Source organism: Episyrphus balteatus, chromosome 3, assembly GCF_945859705.1.
Source record: "Episyrphus balteatus chromosome 3, idEpiBalt1.1, whole genome shotgun sequence".
NCBI lineage: Eukaryota > Metazoa > Arthropoda > Insecta > Diptera > Syrphidae > Episyrphus > Episyrphus balteatus.
Window position 1 is genome coordinate 115,078,635 of NC_079136.1, and position 15,246 is coordinate 115,093,880.

Below are 15,246 nucleotides of genomic sequence, written 5' to 3' on the forward strand. Positions count from 1 at the left end.
AATAATTTTTTCTTATGATGTGGTAGGTATTCAAAGAGAGAGAGAAAAAAAATAGTTTTGAATAAAATTCGATTCAAATGGAAGATATTAAAATTTGTACACCACAACTATGCCATTCTACCACTACCACAACCACAACACAATACCATATTTGGACGTGATTTAATAAAATTTTATCAAAGTGTTACAAAGATAAAAATTAAAAAAATAAATAAAAGATACAAAATAAGCGATTAAAAATGATGAATATTATAGAAAAAGGTGAATGAATTCACTTTGTGTGTGAGATGATTTTTATTTTATATCTTTTTTATTATTTCAAGGATTCAATTGAATAGCTCTATAATAAGATAATGTAAATACATTCCACTCGAATAATAATTGCTTGGCAACAAATAAAATAAAAGAAAAATGGCAATAAAAATAAAAATTATTTTTAAAGAAAACTCAAAGCTTTAAAATCTCATTAAACCAAACGCATCCAACTGGAATTTATTGTGCGAAAAATTTATTATTATTTTCCTTAAACGCCCACATATTTTTTTTTTTTTTTTTTTTTTTTTTTTGAGGAAATAAAACTTATATTAAAAACTGTTGAAATAATAAAATTAAAAAAAAAAAACAATAAACAAAGCAGAATACTATTTTGTATGATGATGAACGAGGTTGATGGTGATATTTGCTTTATGGATAGCAACCACATAACGACTTTGCTTGGAGAAGTGAAATGCATTTATAGGAAAAAAAACTACTGTTTTAGCGCGAAAAAATTGTAAAATTGTTTATTCTTTCACCTTGTTTGTTTCGAGGAATTTCCTTGTATTGAAATAAAACAATTAGTTGTAAATCAGTCCTTTTATTATTTTTTTTTTTTTTTTTTTTTTGTAACAAATTTAAACACAATTTTTAAACTATGCACTCTTTGGGATACCTTTAATTTAAAGCATGCACATACGACCATAATTCATTTCAATTTATTGCACCAACTCACCTCACACAAGTTTACCAAAGTAAAAACATTTTTCAAAGAGAAGTAAAATCTAATTTAATAATTTTGGATAATAAAAAGGGAAGCAGTGTTAGCGGTCTTTATTTTCTTTTTCTTTTCTTTTATGTTAAAATTCCGGAGCAATTTGTAATGCTTAATGCAATTAGTGTAGGTTAGTAAGGGAGAAAAATGTTACCTACATTTTTGTATTCCCTTAAAATGCAGGTTAAGAATTTGAAACCACATTTTTATTCTTTTGAAGTTTTTTTCTTATTATTAAGGGCAGTCACCTCTTTGTTTATAATATAATGAATTTGGTAATATGCTGCAGCGTAATTCTATAAAAAGAAAATTTGAAATTTTGGATTTTTGGTTTATGGTTTTCACTAGGATTAAAGTTTTTGAGGTGTTGGGTTTTTGAATTTTTGGAATTTGGGTTTTCCATTACCCATTATATCCCGAAAACTACTTACATGTAGTTTGAAAACCGAAATTCAGAAAAAAAAACTAAAATTTTTAAAAGAAACCCAATATTCCAAATCAGGGAAATAAGAAAAAAAAAACTTTAAATCTTCAAAACCAAAATCCAAAAAGTTGTCCCAACATTTTTTTTTTGTTACTAATTTTATTTTATCCTGAAACTATCCCAAATTTGTCCCAAATATTGGTGAATTGTATAATAAAGCAGTCCTAAGTTTTTTTCTAGGATCATTTCGTTACAAAAGAGAAAAGACACAGTGGGTCCAATTTAAAATATTCCTAATTGTCAAAAACTTACACAACATCGAATAAAAAATAGAAAAAAACAACTGTGTTGTCACAAAGTTGGTTTTTTTTTTAATAATTATTTTTTAAACTACGCAAAATTAATTGGTTAATTAGGCAAAATTAATTGTTATTAAAAAATTGAAAAATGTCTCAATCTTGGTTTTGTTTGGCCCAAAACTGTCTTAATATATTGTTATTTGGTATTCTTAATTAGATACCTACTCATATCTTTAGTGATAAAAAACTCAAATCGAAAGGTTTTTTTTTATTATTAGTTTTGCTAAGATTTTATCATATCTGTTAACTACTAGAAAAAAAAAATATTCTAAAACTGTCCCAATACTATACAAATATCGGTATATTTATTGACCTTGTGTCCTTATAATGGTTTTGTTTAAAATCGTGGGAAAAATGCTGTCTCAAGAGTGTCCCAATATTATAAACCGATATTATAAACCCCTTTTTAGTTTTGTTCAAACTTTGCTGAGATAAGATCGCCTATTAAAATAGCAGAAATATATCTTATGAATTTTTTCCTTCATAAATTTTAAAACTGTCCCTTTATTATTTTGTTTAAAATTAATTGAAAAGTTGCTTAAAAACTGTCCCAATTTGATATTTTTGCCAAACCATTAATACCTTGTGGTTTGGTCACTAATATTAACAATAAAGTTATCCCAATATAAGTTTCTTTTTTATTTATATCAGATAAAGGGTATTTTTTTTACTAAAATCACAAAGAAAACTGTCCCAAAACTGTCCCAATCCTATAAATCGATAAATTTACTGACCCAGTGACGCAATGTGATAAAAATGTATGTTTAATGAAGAGAATTCATGTGAACTGTCCCAAAATTGTTCAAAATTCTTTATTATTCTAATTTTATTAGTTCCTTCACCCGTCCCAATTGACGTATATAAAGTAATTTCAAAATAATAAAAATTAAAGAAGAAAAAAAAATTTAGCTTTGTGCTTTGAGATTTAAATTGTTTATACAAAGTAAACAATGCCAATGTACATGTTTGAAGTTTTTTTTAGTCTTTTTTTTTTTGTAAATATCATTCACTTTGCATTCAAACCTGCACATTTAAGCCTAGTACGCAGATCGCGCTAAAATTTATCTTTCATACAAATTTCCTCCAAAGATAAATTTTAGCGAGGATTTTTAGCCAGGTAGTACGCAGTTCACGCGCTAAATTCAAATTCTCATCTACTACTTTTGCAAAAAGTCTCCACTCAATTTAGCTCGCGAAATAATGCTTAGCGCATTTTTTCACAGATAAATTTTGACATTTTTGTGGTTGTTGTTGTTGCTGCAAGGAATAAGAGGCAAAAAAAACCTTGGAATATATAAAAGAAGAGGAATAAAACAAAATGAGAACGTAAAAAAGGTATTCTGCAGGTAAAAAAAATATGTAATGTAATATTGAATGTAAGCTGGTATAAGTAAATGAAACTGTGATTCAGCCGTTATTTTTAAATTTAAATTTATCTTGGCTTTTAGCTAACACGTGTAGAGATAAAAATTGTCGAGATAAAATTTAGTTTAGCGCGATCTGCGTACTGGGCTTTAAGTAACAAACAGATAGAAACTTTTAGCACAATATTTAATGATCACACCTCTATTTTTGTAGCCAACACACAGAACACACAAAATGCAATTTGAAATTTATTTTTATGACGCAACATCATCATTGAGATGCTAAATAAAAAAAAAAAAACAATCCCATATGTTTTGTTTAAAGTTTAATGTCCTAACTCACAGTTACATTCATAGATATAATACAAAGAGGCACATGTTTCGACTTAATTAGATACAAACAACCTTTCTGGACGAAAAAGTTATATGGATTTGTGCCAAGTTGTATATATCTACTTACTCGTTTAGTATAGTTTGAGATGCAGGGTCATCTTGGGGTTTTGGATATATCAGAATAGACAATCGGAAATCTCTGGTCACGTTTTTAATAGCAACACCATCTCTTCACCCCCAACTCTACCCACCATCAACATAGTAGCTTTTTCGTTCTATAATAAATGTTGCAAATCCCCGTCGTCGTCGTCGTCGTCGTCGTAGCTAACATATCTAAAGCTGAAAGCCTATTACCATTTATTTAACTATTTCCGAGGATGAATATGCACAAACATACTTCGGTCTTATAGAAGCATTATAGGAATACACACATTAAATATATGAAAACGGAGGAAATAGAAAAAAAAAAAAACAAAAAACAAAACGTGATCATAAAGACCTTACCTTTCCCAGTCTGCTGGCTGCTAGCTACATACCACCATCTATCTCTATGGCTTTTTCTGAAAATGGAGGCTATCTTTGGCAGTGTATCTTAGTTACATTTAAATGCCAACTAAACGGACCGGCAATGGATGGCGGCAAACTATCACGTATCTATTTAACTTACTGGTGGCGAAAGAAGTGGATACAAAAATAAAGGTTTGCCGCGGGCCATAAAATAAAAATGTTTTGGCGAGGAAGCCACCAACAACTTGTCTATATAACTGCTGCTTCTATAGTCTGCTAGTTTGTTTCAACAAAAAATAACGAAACAATGACGCCATTAAGAAAGTATCATCTATATGCAAGAACGCAGGAAAAGGCTATTGTTGTTATTTTTCATTCTTTTTTTTGTACATATACAAAAGACTAGAATCGGATGGGGTCTATCTAAATGACCCTCTTTCTTTTTCTAAGAATCTATTGACCACATCATCGGAAATCAAAACCGTTATTGTTGTTTGAAAATATCGATATCGTTGAGGTGAAATCAAAAGCTGTCAAAATGTGCGTTCCAAAAATAGGACAGAGCTTTATTTTTTTCTTTCTTTCCAATAAAAGGTCTGGACGGAAATCAAACTAAATAAACCACATGTCTACGCATGTTAATAAAACAAAAGCAAAAAAAAAGATTGAATCAATCAGAAGTATATACAAAAAACAAAACCAAAACGAAAACGAAAAGAAGATACCGCATCGTAATAGAATGACAGGTGGGAGGTGAATAAACGCGCGTATGGTGTGTATATATAATCTTCTCCCATATTTATCTATTCTATCTATATATTGACTGTCTGTGTCAAGGTGTTTCTGTGGGCTAACAACAACACACATGATGAGGCGTCTGCTTTAATCAAGTGGATGAGGTAATCCCTTTTGCTTAGGTTAGGTGGCTTCGGTGATTTGTCATTTTTATAATAGAATGGTCATTCTAACATGTGTTTTGACTTGACTGCGCTGTGATTGTATCTTAACGTGCGATTTATCTATGATTAGTTGATAGAAAGAGAGGACTGGAGAGGTGAAATAAATCAACATTTTGTGACATGTACTCGTCTATTGGGGGGAATAGTTAATTAATTATGTATGTAAATTTTTAGTTTTGTGACACGTTTAACAAAGAGTGTAAAAGAGATAGAGCGAGATGGTGCAAGACTAGAGATGTCAAAGTTATAGATGCAGTTACGAATACTTAATGGTTTTTTAATTGATGAATGATTTGCTGATTAAAATTCAATTCGTTTTGTAAAGAATATCTAGTATGCAATAAAAAGGAGATAGTGTGGTGGGACACCATATGAGGTGAATTTTATGAAGTTCAACTGTCAGTTTGAAGAAAATAGTAGGTACATAAGAGTGTTAGTCTGGGTGATAGAGTTGAATTCTGAATAACCATTTGGAAAACAGAGTTTTTCGCTAAAACTAACTTTTGACACTTGTGAGGTGAATATAACCGCAAAAACGTCAAAATTTCACAAAATCAACTCATGGCATAACTATTCATTTAAAAGCAATTTAAATGCTAAACAAAGCTTAAAAGTGGTAAAATCCAATCAATCTTGGTATGGTATTACACCATGAGGTGAAATTTATAAAGTTGAACTGTCAGTGGGAATAAAATATTACCTAAGAGTTCTGGTCTAGTCGTTTTCAGATAAAATGGTATGATGGCGTTACATTTGATTCTTTAGCTACGGACTTTTGACACTTGTGAGGTGAATATAAGCGCAAAAACGTCAAAAGTAAATAAATTTGACAAAACCAACTTTAACACAACAGTTAATTGTCAGTTTATTAGAGATTTAGATGCTTAACAAACGTTAAAAGTGTTTTAACAAAAAAAAAAAATACTACCAACTTAATTTTCTTGACTATTGATTTAATGATTATCTACTTAATATGCTCTGCTCATATAAACTTTGTTACTCCTAAGCAAAAGTTCATTCAGTCTGTCTGGTTAATTTATCGCACAAATCAAAATCAATCAACGATTTTAATGGAAATCCGTATTGACTGTTATGGGTTGAATCAAACTACTATAAAATGAATGTAGTTTTAGCTACCGGGGCGCAATGTGATGATGGACAACTATTTGAGTTTATTCAACCGTATATATTGTATGGTTTAGTGTACCTGTACCTATTATTTAGCTATGTGCGTATAATTATTTATGTGGGAATGAAATTTTGAAGTTGAAGTGATTAATTGACAACACTTTTTTATCGGTAATTACTTTTTATTGGGTAGGTCGGAAGAGTACCGAAATAGAATAATAAAAGTATCATTAAAAGCTTTAAGACTTCTTCCACTATTTTTAAGCTTTGTATTTTGAAAAATGTATCACCTTTATCAGACAAATACCTAGAACTTATAAGTTCCTTACTATTATTTCCTCACTCACAGAAATATTACATAACCTAAACACTAAAAATGTTTCAAGACCATATCGCCACCAAGGTGCCAATGAAATATTTTTAACTTTTTTTTTAATCAGTCAAACTATTTTCAGTTTCAAGTTTAAATTATCACTTCAGATAGTGTGACTGTTATCATAATATAGAAACCTTGGAAGCTCGAAATAAAAAAATTGAATTGTGTAAGTCTTCAATATTTTGAACTTCTAAGTCATCATAACCACATTGTCATATCAGTGTTATCAGTTTTTTTTGTTCAATGTCAACAATGTAACTTATCGGTGACTAAGTCATCTTAAACTCATTTTTAGCAATAGAAGTGTGTCTATAGATTATAGGCAGTATGATGTCACATTCTCAATTAGGTACCCAAACAAAAATTCTTTCTCACACTAAAATCTGAACAAAAATTTTTGTAAACAAAAATACGCAATAATTCACTTGCTATGTCTAAGAAATTAATTTTATTGCAAAAATGCACCACTCGAATATTTTTATTAAAAGTCGATGTAGAATAATTTATTTGCCATGAACTAATTTTCATAATCAAATTGGTGAGTAAACACAAACAGAACGAAAAACACAGAATCAGACAGAACCCAAGACAAGAGGAACAAAATTTTAAAGTGGAGGCATGCGATTCTTATTTGAGAGCCAGTTGCGGCAAAATGTCTATCTAAATATTTAGTGAAAAATATTTCGCACGAAATGAGAACAAACATACCATTCCAATCTACCTACTTCTAATACAACAACAGCAACAAAAAACCAGAACAACCTACACACTATATACTTTTCAACACAAACAATTATAATTTTATTATTATTTTCTCGCAGAACAGAGCCAGAGATGAAAAACTAAAAACTAAGTCGCGAGAGAGACAAACAAAACAAACAAAAATGCAAAATGAACAAACGAGGACGACCGACAAACAAGAAAATTTTAGCTAAGAAAATTAATTATTATTCATCATAAATTATTATATGCCCAGATGAAGAAGAAGAATATAATGTAAGAAGCTCCCAAGACCCAAAATGGACGATGACACAACGACAAAGTAGGAAAACATTGCGACAGCAGGCCTTAAAGAAGTTTTATAGAAGATGTTCGACTTAGAAAGAGGGAACTGTCTTGCATCTGGTTCTTTATTGGCGCTGAGTGTGTGTTTGTTGTCGGTTCTCTGTTTTTCTGGTCCAAGCAAACAATGAATCTTCCGCAACTTTTCTTATCGCATTCAATTAACATGAATTCTTATCAGAAAGTTTATTACATTTTGGTTTTTTTTTTTGTTCTTGTTCTGTGTTTGTTTCAATGCAAATAATTTGTACGAAGTGAAGTAGAAGTCGACTTGCCACCGAATGTTGCCACTTAACTTTTTTTTTTGTCAATTTCGAGATTGTAAAGACCAAGTTTTGGTGTTGGAGAAAAAATTGAAATGTTTCACTAAGATATAGAAGAAGAGAACAGAAAGTTGTTACTAGGTATCAGTTTGATTGGGGACTTGAAATTGTTCACAAAGTGATGCTGATTGATTGACAACAATAGTTCTTTTAATTTATTATCAAAAACTTGAATCCCGAAAACACTGGGAATAAGATTTAAGCATTTTCTTCACTGAATTTATTCACTCTCCATTATATTTTAAGTTCTCATTAAAAATTTTAAATCTGTCAAATCACATACAAATTTTAAAACTTCCCGTTTTTAATTAAAACTTTAAGTTTAATGGAGTGTGGATAAATTTGAACTTAGGGTTGTTAGTTTTTTTCCGAATTTTCAGAGTTTGTATGACCCAAATTCTTTAAAAATTAGTTTGCCAAAATCCTCAATTAAAAAACTAAAAACCTCAAAAGTTCAAAAGCTCAAAAACTTAAATCCCGGATACCCTTTTTAACAAAAAAAAAATATATAAAAATCAACATGACATGAATTTAGAACAATTTTGCTTTCCGCAGGCGATATATCTAGAACCGAAATTCCCAAAGACCCTAGTTTATTTCTTTTTTTCTTGATTTTCGACGTTCAGCATTGTGAATTTTGTATTTAAAATTTTAGGTTTTCCAATTTTTTTCTAACAAGATTTTGAGTTTTAAGATTATGGAAGTTATAAAAATAAAATGAACAAAACTTTGTATACTTCAAGAACTCTAAATACCGAAAACCCAATTTTCAAGACTGTCCATTTTGGGATTTAGTTTACAAATTTTTTTTAATAATTTTTGAATTTTTTTTCGGCCGATTTTGGTTTTTAGTTTTCGACATATTAGGTATTCCCAGTTTAGGGATTTTTATGGAGATTCAACTTTTTATGGAACTTAGTGTATGAACCTTATTTTTCTCTATGGAATTTCTAAGCTTATGCTCTTACACTTAACATAAGTAAAAGCACCTTTACACGACCAAACAATTAGCCTTACAGATTATGGTTGCCCATATATTTTTTTTTTTGTTTTCCTTTGAAGTGTAAATGAGTAGCGACGATGCCAACAACGATAATGGTGCGATGGTGTTCCATTTCCTTTTGGGGGTAAAACAATATCTGTCTAAGTTCTGCTAGTCAGTTGGGGGCCAAATGATTATAGTTTTTTTTTTTATGTTTTTTAATCTCCAAGGGCGTTTTCAAATTGTTGTCCTTTTGAATTTTAAAGAAGATGAGGACAGGCAAACTATTATAGTTCGAAGTATTTTATGTTCGCTCTAATGAGGTTCATTTTGTTTACCTTTAAGAGGTTTATATTCTAAGTTTTTTTTTGTTGTTGTTGTTTATTCAAGACTTTTTTGTTTGTTTTTATAAGCTCCAAGGAGTGGCGGCTAGTTTGTGTGTTTTTTGTGAACTTTATTGCATTTTTGAAAAAAAAAAAAAATTGTTTATTCTATGACACGGAGGCATACAGTGATAACAATTAATTAAAATCCAAAAAAACAGTAGATATGAAAGCTGTAACCAAGGCCAAGAAGTCTTAACAAGAAACCAGGATAAGAACTTAAATAACAATTTTGTTTAACGAATTAGTCGCTGGAGATGAAAGCAAATATCAGAAGTGGGATTATTGAAAAACCAAATATGTCAAGACATCTACCAAGAACAAAGCTTTTTTAATCTTAAAGTTTTGTTTGATTTAAAACTGCAAAGAACTAAACTGGAAATAAAGGGTACTTGTGGTTTTACCTAATTTGAATTTGTTTAAGGGCTGTTGTAACTAAAAAAGTGAATCTGTTCTCTCTAGTTTTTAATTCCTCGCTTAAAAGTTTTATTCATTGTTAACAACCAAAAACAAAAAACACATCAACAAAGCCCTTTTGTTTTGGTATCAGAACACCAACCATCATCCAAAAACCTCATAAACAACAACTTTATTGTTACACCTATTTATAATATCCTTTTCGCACAATTTCACTTGGACAGTGTAATAAAATTACACAGAATATAATTTTTTTTGTATTCCAATAAAATTAATTACATCCTCCATAGTTGAGATACTTTTGACATGAAATGACATCATTATCATCGTATAATCATTGAAACCAAATTGAGTATCCTTCCTTCCTTTCAACACACACAACCACACATTCAAATTCATATCAAAAATCGAATCGAATCGATATTAAACTTTAACCTTTCAATGAAAAAGTTGTGTGTTTTTTTTTGCGTTTCATGAAAAATTAATTTTAAATTGAATTTCGATTTTTTATTTATCTTTCAATTTATGTGTAAATAAATATTAACTTTATCCTTTATTTTGTATTTTTGTTTTTTTTTGCAGCAATCACTATTGGCAGGACGTATTCCAGTTGCATCGATGACAGGACCCATTAAACGTGGCCTATTGTGGCAACAACGAGATAGGTTATTTTCGCGGTGGAAAGAAAGGTGAGTTCGGAAAAGGGTGTGGAATTGCAGGATAAAGTTGAGAAAAATTTTCTACAACAGAAACCAGTGTCCGTAAATGGGAAATGATTTTTAATTGTCTATAGTTCGTTTGACGTAATTAGTCGTGAAGGTAGCGAAATAAGGGTTGGTTGATAATGGTGCAAGGACGTAGTGAAAAGGGGGATTTTATGCCCTAAAAGTTTTATTTCCTCTGGTTTTTAGGTTTAAGTTTGAAACATAAAAGTTGAGTAGTGAGAAATTTGTAATAACAAGTTTCGTATGCCTTGGCTTTTAGCCAAGAGACAGTCATGTGCATATTATACTACCTCTGTAATTTTCTCCCATCTACGACCTTGATCTGATGGATTTTTTTTTGTATTTCTCCCATTAAAAGGATAATTTTCACTGCTTCTATATGTGAAGGTACTCCTCTTTCCCACTTTAAAGAAGAAGAACGATTTTTAATTGCAAAGGAATTTTAATTTAATGAGATGGAATTTTATAATTGGAGTAGTAGAATTCAACTTTTATTTAACCTGCCATATTGATTGAGTTGGTATGAGGTTATTTTATTTATTTTTTTCGGAATAAATGATGACTATACGAGAAACTAGGATAGTCCTATAAAAGTAACGAAGCTATAAGAGTTATAAATTTTCAAACTGATGAAATTACAGCTCTTTACAAGGACACCCTAGGAAATATAATTTTTGCTAGAATGGAGAAAGTCTAATAAATTGAAGTAGAATTTTTTTTTTTTATTATTATTTTCAAGGACTCATTTACAAGTAGATATCATTAAGAGTTGACAAGGATGAATATTCTCTTGTGTAATATTGACAGTTTCACCTACATAGCTTGTGTAAGAAACTTTAACTAAGTTAGCAAAAATATTCGCTTGCACCACTTAGCTTGTCATTAATTTAATTTGACTAATGAAAGGATTCCTTTGAAAAAAAAAAAGGATTTTTGTTTTCATGGAAGCTTTTCTATATTGATAGTTTAAGTTAGGTTTTATTGGAATGAAAAATACTGTCAGAGGAAGCTATGCACCATTTTGGTTAATTTGGGAAAGGGTATAGGACTTCGCCCTGGTCGCTTCGTCCCTCTTTTCTCGGTGAACAAAGTCCCCTATTTTCCATAATATTCTCCCGGAAAGTATGTGATATAAAAAGTGAGGGTAGCGTATTGGAGAGCAAAGTGAATGTAATGGAAGATTTATAGACACAAACTGGATTAATTAATTGGGTTGGTTAGTATGATATTGGAAGTGAATCAGGTTGATTGTTAAAAAAGGTTTCAAAGGTTATTCTCTGGTTAAAAAGGAACCATTCAGTATTAGTAAAGCACTGGGTGCTTTTTAAAAGTAGTTTCCAAATTTTGAATAAATTCGCGGTCTGCCTTAATTTTGGTCTTGGAAAACCGCCCATTCGATCAACTTTTTTGCTGGAAAGTTAATAAAATAACACCAAAACCTAACCTGGCCACTTTCTCCTTATTTTTGCTAAAAAAAAAAAAAAACAGTGCGATATAGCTCAAAAAATTCTCAAAAATACGAACTCCCTCGTTATAGCCTTTATATTCTTTGCTAGCTAACTAGGCTGAAACTAGCCAGTGCAGTGCATTAAGGATAAACAACGCCATAAAGAAACCATTCAAAGGAAAAAAAAAGGGATTCTCAAATAGAATTATTTCTTAAATTAATAAACAGAGATTAAATATCCTTACAGTTTTGTGATTTTAAAAAGCTTTAAGTTTTTCTATTTAAATTTGTCATCTATCTTATTAAGTAAAATCTCTAGAGTAATGTTTTAAGATCAACATTATTTGAGTACCCACAAGCAACAAAATAGACAAAAAAAAAACAGAAACCACATCTCATTATAATTTTTCAACACCAGGCTTTCTAATTTAAAAATCCTAGCCACCAACGCTCATCACGCTTGAAATCCAATTTCGTCAAAGCAAGTACAAAAAAAAACTCAAAAGTCCTGTGTGATGGATTTTTGGTCCAATGTGTCGACCACTAAACAAAACAGACAGAAAAAATACTGTGGCACATCTGTTTAAGCCCCCGAAAAGCCTTGCTGTAATCTCTTGTGATGGAATAAATAATGAACGATGACGACTATATGCGCAACTATAAAGAGGGATGATGACGACGACGATGACGAAAGTTGTTTGTAGAGATAGATGTGTTTTTTTTTTTTTTTTTTTTTTGGTCGCTTTGTAACGGAAGAGATTTTCGAATAATTTGAGAAGAACTCCTGAGGTGTGAAGATGAATGTGAAGGAAAACAACAACAACAACGAAAATAAAGAAAAACTTAATCCATCCACACAACAAGCTTCTAATCTACCGTAACCTCAAGCTCACCATTACAAACACCTCCCATAGAATCATATCGCCACCCGTGCACCTAGTTCACATCCGACCAACCCACATCTATACACAAACACCAACACCGACCGCCTATAACTATCTTTCACCCTTGATGGATGCGATTCCCGTATATACCTTAGGCAAAAGAATTGAGTTTTCAAGGTTGGATTAAGCAGGTTTAATAGTTAAGGCGCTCATTTAGAGGTATTTTGGTCAGACTTGCTTGTGAAATTGAAATTTTAAATTAGGCCAGTAATAATTTCTGCATAAACCAAAGCAGTCTTCTTCTTCTTGTCCTTCTTCTTCATTTTGTTGAAGAACCAGCCATCCAACAAAGTATCGCAATCTTCATTGACTCGTGGATTTCAGGCTGAGATGTCACCTTACAATACCGACTAACAATTTTGCTTCAATAAAGCTTTATAGGTGTTTCTATTGCTTCTGTAAGACTTTATAGAAGCAAAATTGTAAGAAGTGCGGTTTTTCACTTGGCTGTTCACTGTTTGTCACCTAGCTGTCACTTTTACTGTAGTTTGAGTATTCAAAAAGTAAAATTTAAAATAAATGATTTAGAATGCTGATGATTAGTTTTTATATTGTTGTATCTAATAACAAATCCATTTTTTACAACATTTTGGAATGGTTCAAATTTAACCAGGTCTATAGCTGTTGCTTGGTCGAGGAGCTGGAGGTCTCCTAGTAGGAGCTGGTTCGACTGGTCTAGCAGGAGCAGCATAGCCACTTGAACTGACTGCAACAAAGAACAGGGCAAATAGTAGGAATAAGAACTGCAAAAACTAAAAAAAAGAAACAAAAATTGAAAAGTAAGGATAATATTATGTTTTTTTTTTTTTATTCTACCTTCATATTGATGATGATGTTTGACAAACAAAGATCAACTGATGATGGTATAGACTGGCAGTATTCTTTTTATAGCAAACAACAATTTTATATATACATTATATCAATAAGTATGTACATCATATTGATTTGAAGATTAATTCTTTGTTTAAAACACGATTTTTTTATTTAAAGATTTTATTATTGTTTTTTTATTGTTCCGGTTTTCAAATAACAATTAAAAGAAAGTTGCAGTTCTCCTAAATAAGTTGACAGACATCATTTGCTTATAATTATAATTGTTGAGATTAATAATAATAACAATATTTCATAAATTTATAAACTCATAAATAATACTAAAGATTTTTATAGATTTAAAGAGCCAGTTATTTTAATGTTAAAGTTAACTCAGAGTTATTTGTCAAATGTCAACAATCATTGCAAATAAATTTAGCACACATTTTTCACTGCAGAATGCATTCTTTTGCACAAGAATAAAACATAAAACGCATTACTTAAATTCACTCATCCGAGTTAACTCAAATAGGTAGTTTAACTTTGGTTTAATTTTGATCTCTCACTAAACCTGCCACTTGTCATTTCCACCATTCCACTTCTTGCATACCTTCTTGTAACTTGGTACTTAATCTTATCACTATCCATTTGCCACTTTCAATTTACCACTTAGGCACTTACAAGCAGGGTTGCCGTTTTGGTAAAATCCTAAAAAATTTGGTAGGTTTTTTTCGGCTTTGGTAGGTTGGTAGGTTTAAACTCGATTTGGTAGGTTTTTTTTAAGTCACCTTAAAATACTTACTTTTTTATATAGTTTTTAGAATGACTATTAAACGCTTTATTCTCAAGTCAGTCAATTACATTTATTTAATTTCTTTCTAATACATAGATTACAAAATCTGTTTCTAAAAGTTGCAATTTCAATGCATTACCTAGTAAGAAAAACTAGCTTCAAGACTTCAATTAAAAGTTCATCCAGATAACGTCAGAAATTGACCAAAATTTTGCATCTAACTGATGAACCTTTGTGGTACCAAAACTCATTTTGGAGGAGAGGTCACTACAAATTTTAATTTCATTCAATCACTCCGCTTTAAAAAAAGATGACTTCAGAACTTCAGATCTTTGAAATACCAATTTTTAGTTTTGAAATGATAAAAGCAACGAAATTTTCTGAAGACCATCAGAAAATCTTCGTAATGTTTTTTTTTTTATCAAAAACTAGAAATTAACCTTTTTTTCTCGTTTGTCGTTTTGCTTCATTTTTATTCTCTGGAATTAAAAAAAAAAAATTGTTTTCTTCGTTTTGCTTAATTTTTATTCTCTGCAATTCTAGCAAAAAGTGGCCTTTGTAGTTGTAATGTACATACTTTTAATGTAGTAACTGTTTTCGAACTTTTAATCATTTTATCAGTTAAAAACAAAAATTCGAGATTTGGTAGGATTTTTGGGGAATTTTGGTAGGAATTTTTTTTCACCAGTGGCAATCGTACTTACAAGCTGCCACTTGCGGATTGCTCCTTTACATTTGTCACAGGCCATTGATACTTTCTTTTGTCTTGTTCGAAAGTGTGCTTCTTAGGCCGTGTATGAATTATGTTAAGATTTTTCACCTTAAATTTTGACACTTGCGTGGTGAATAAAGTGGGTTAAAAAGTTAAAATTTATTTAGC

At 30.5% G+C, this 15,246-nt stretch overlaps 1 protein-coding gene across 6 annotated transcripts in view; it reads left to right on the forward strand.

Annotated features, from left to right (window-relative positions):
- Positions 1-15,246, forward strand: part of LOC129915990 (putative uncharacterized protein DDB_G0282133) — a 103,163-nt gene that overhangs the window by 71,907 nt on the left and 16,010 nt on the right. For all 6 annotated transcript variants that reach the window (XM_055995745.1, XM_055995741.1, XM_055995742.1 and 3 more), the window contains one exon: positions 10,230-10,336. In XM_055995745.1, the coding sequence (XP_055851720.1) occupies positions 10,230-10,336 (107 nt within the window). The remainder of the gene's footprint in view (positions 1-10,229; positions 10,337-15,246) is intronic.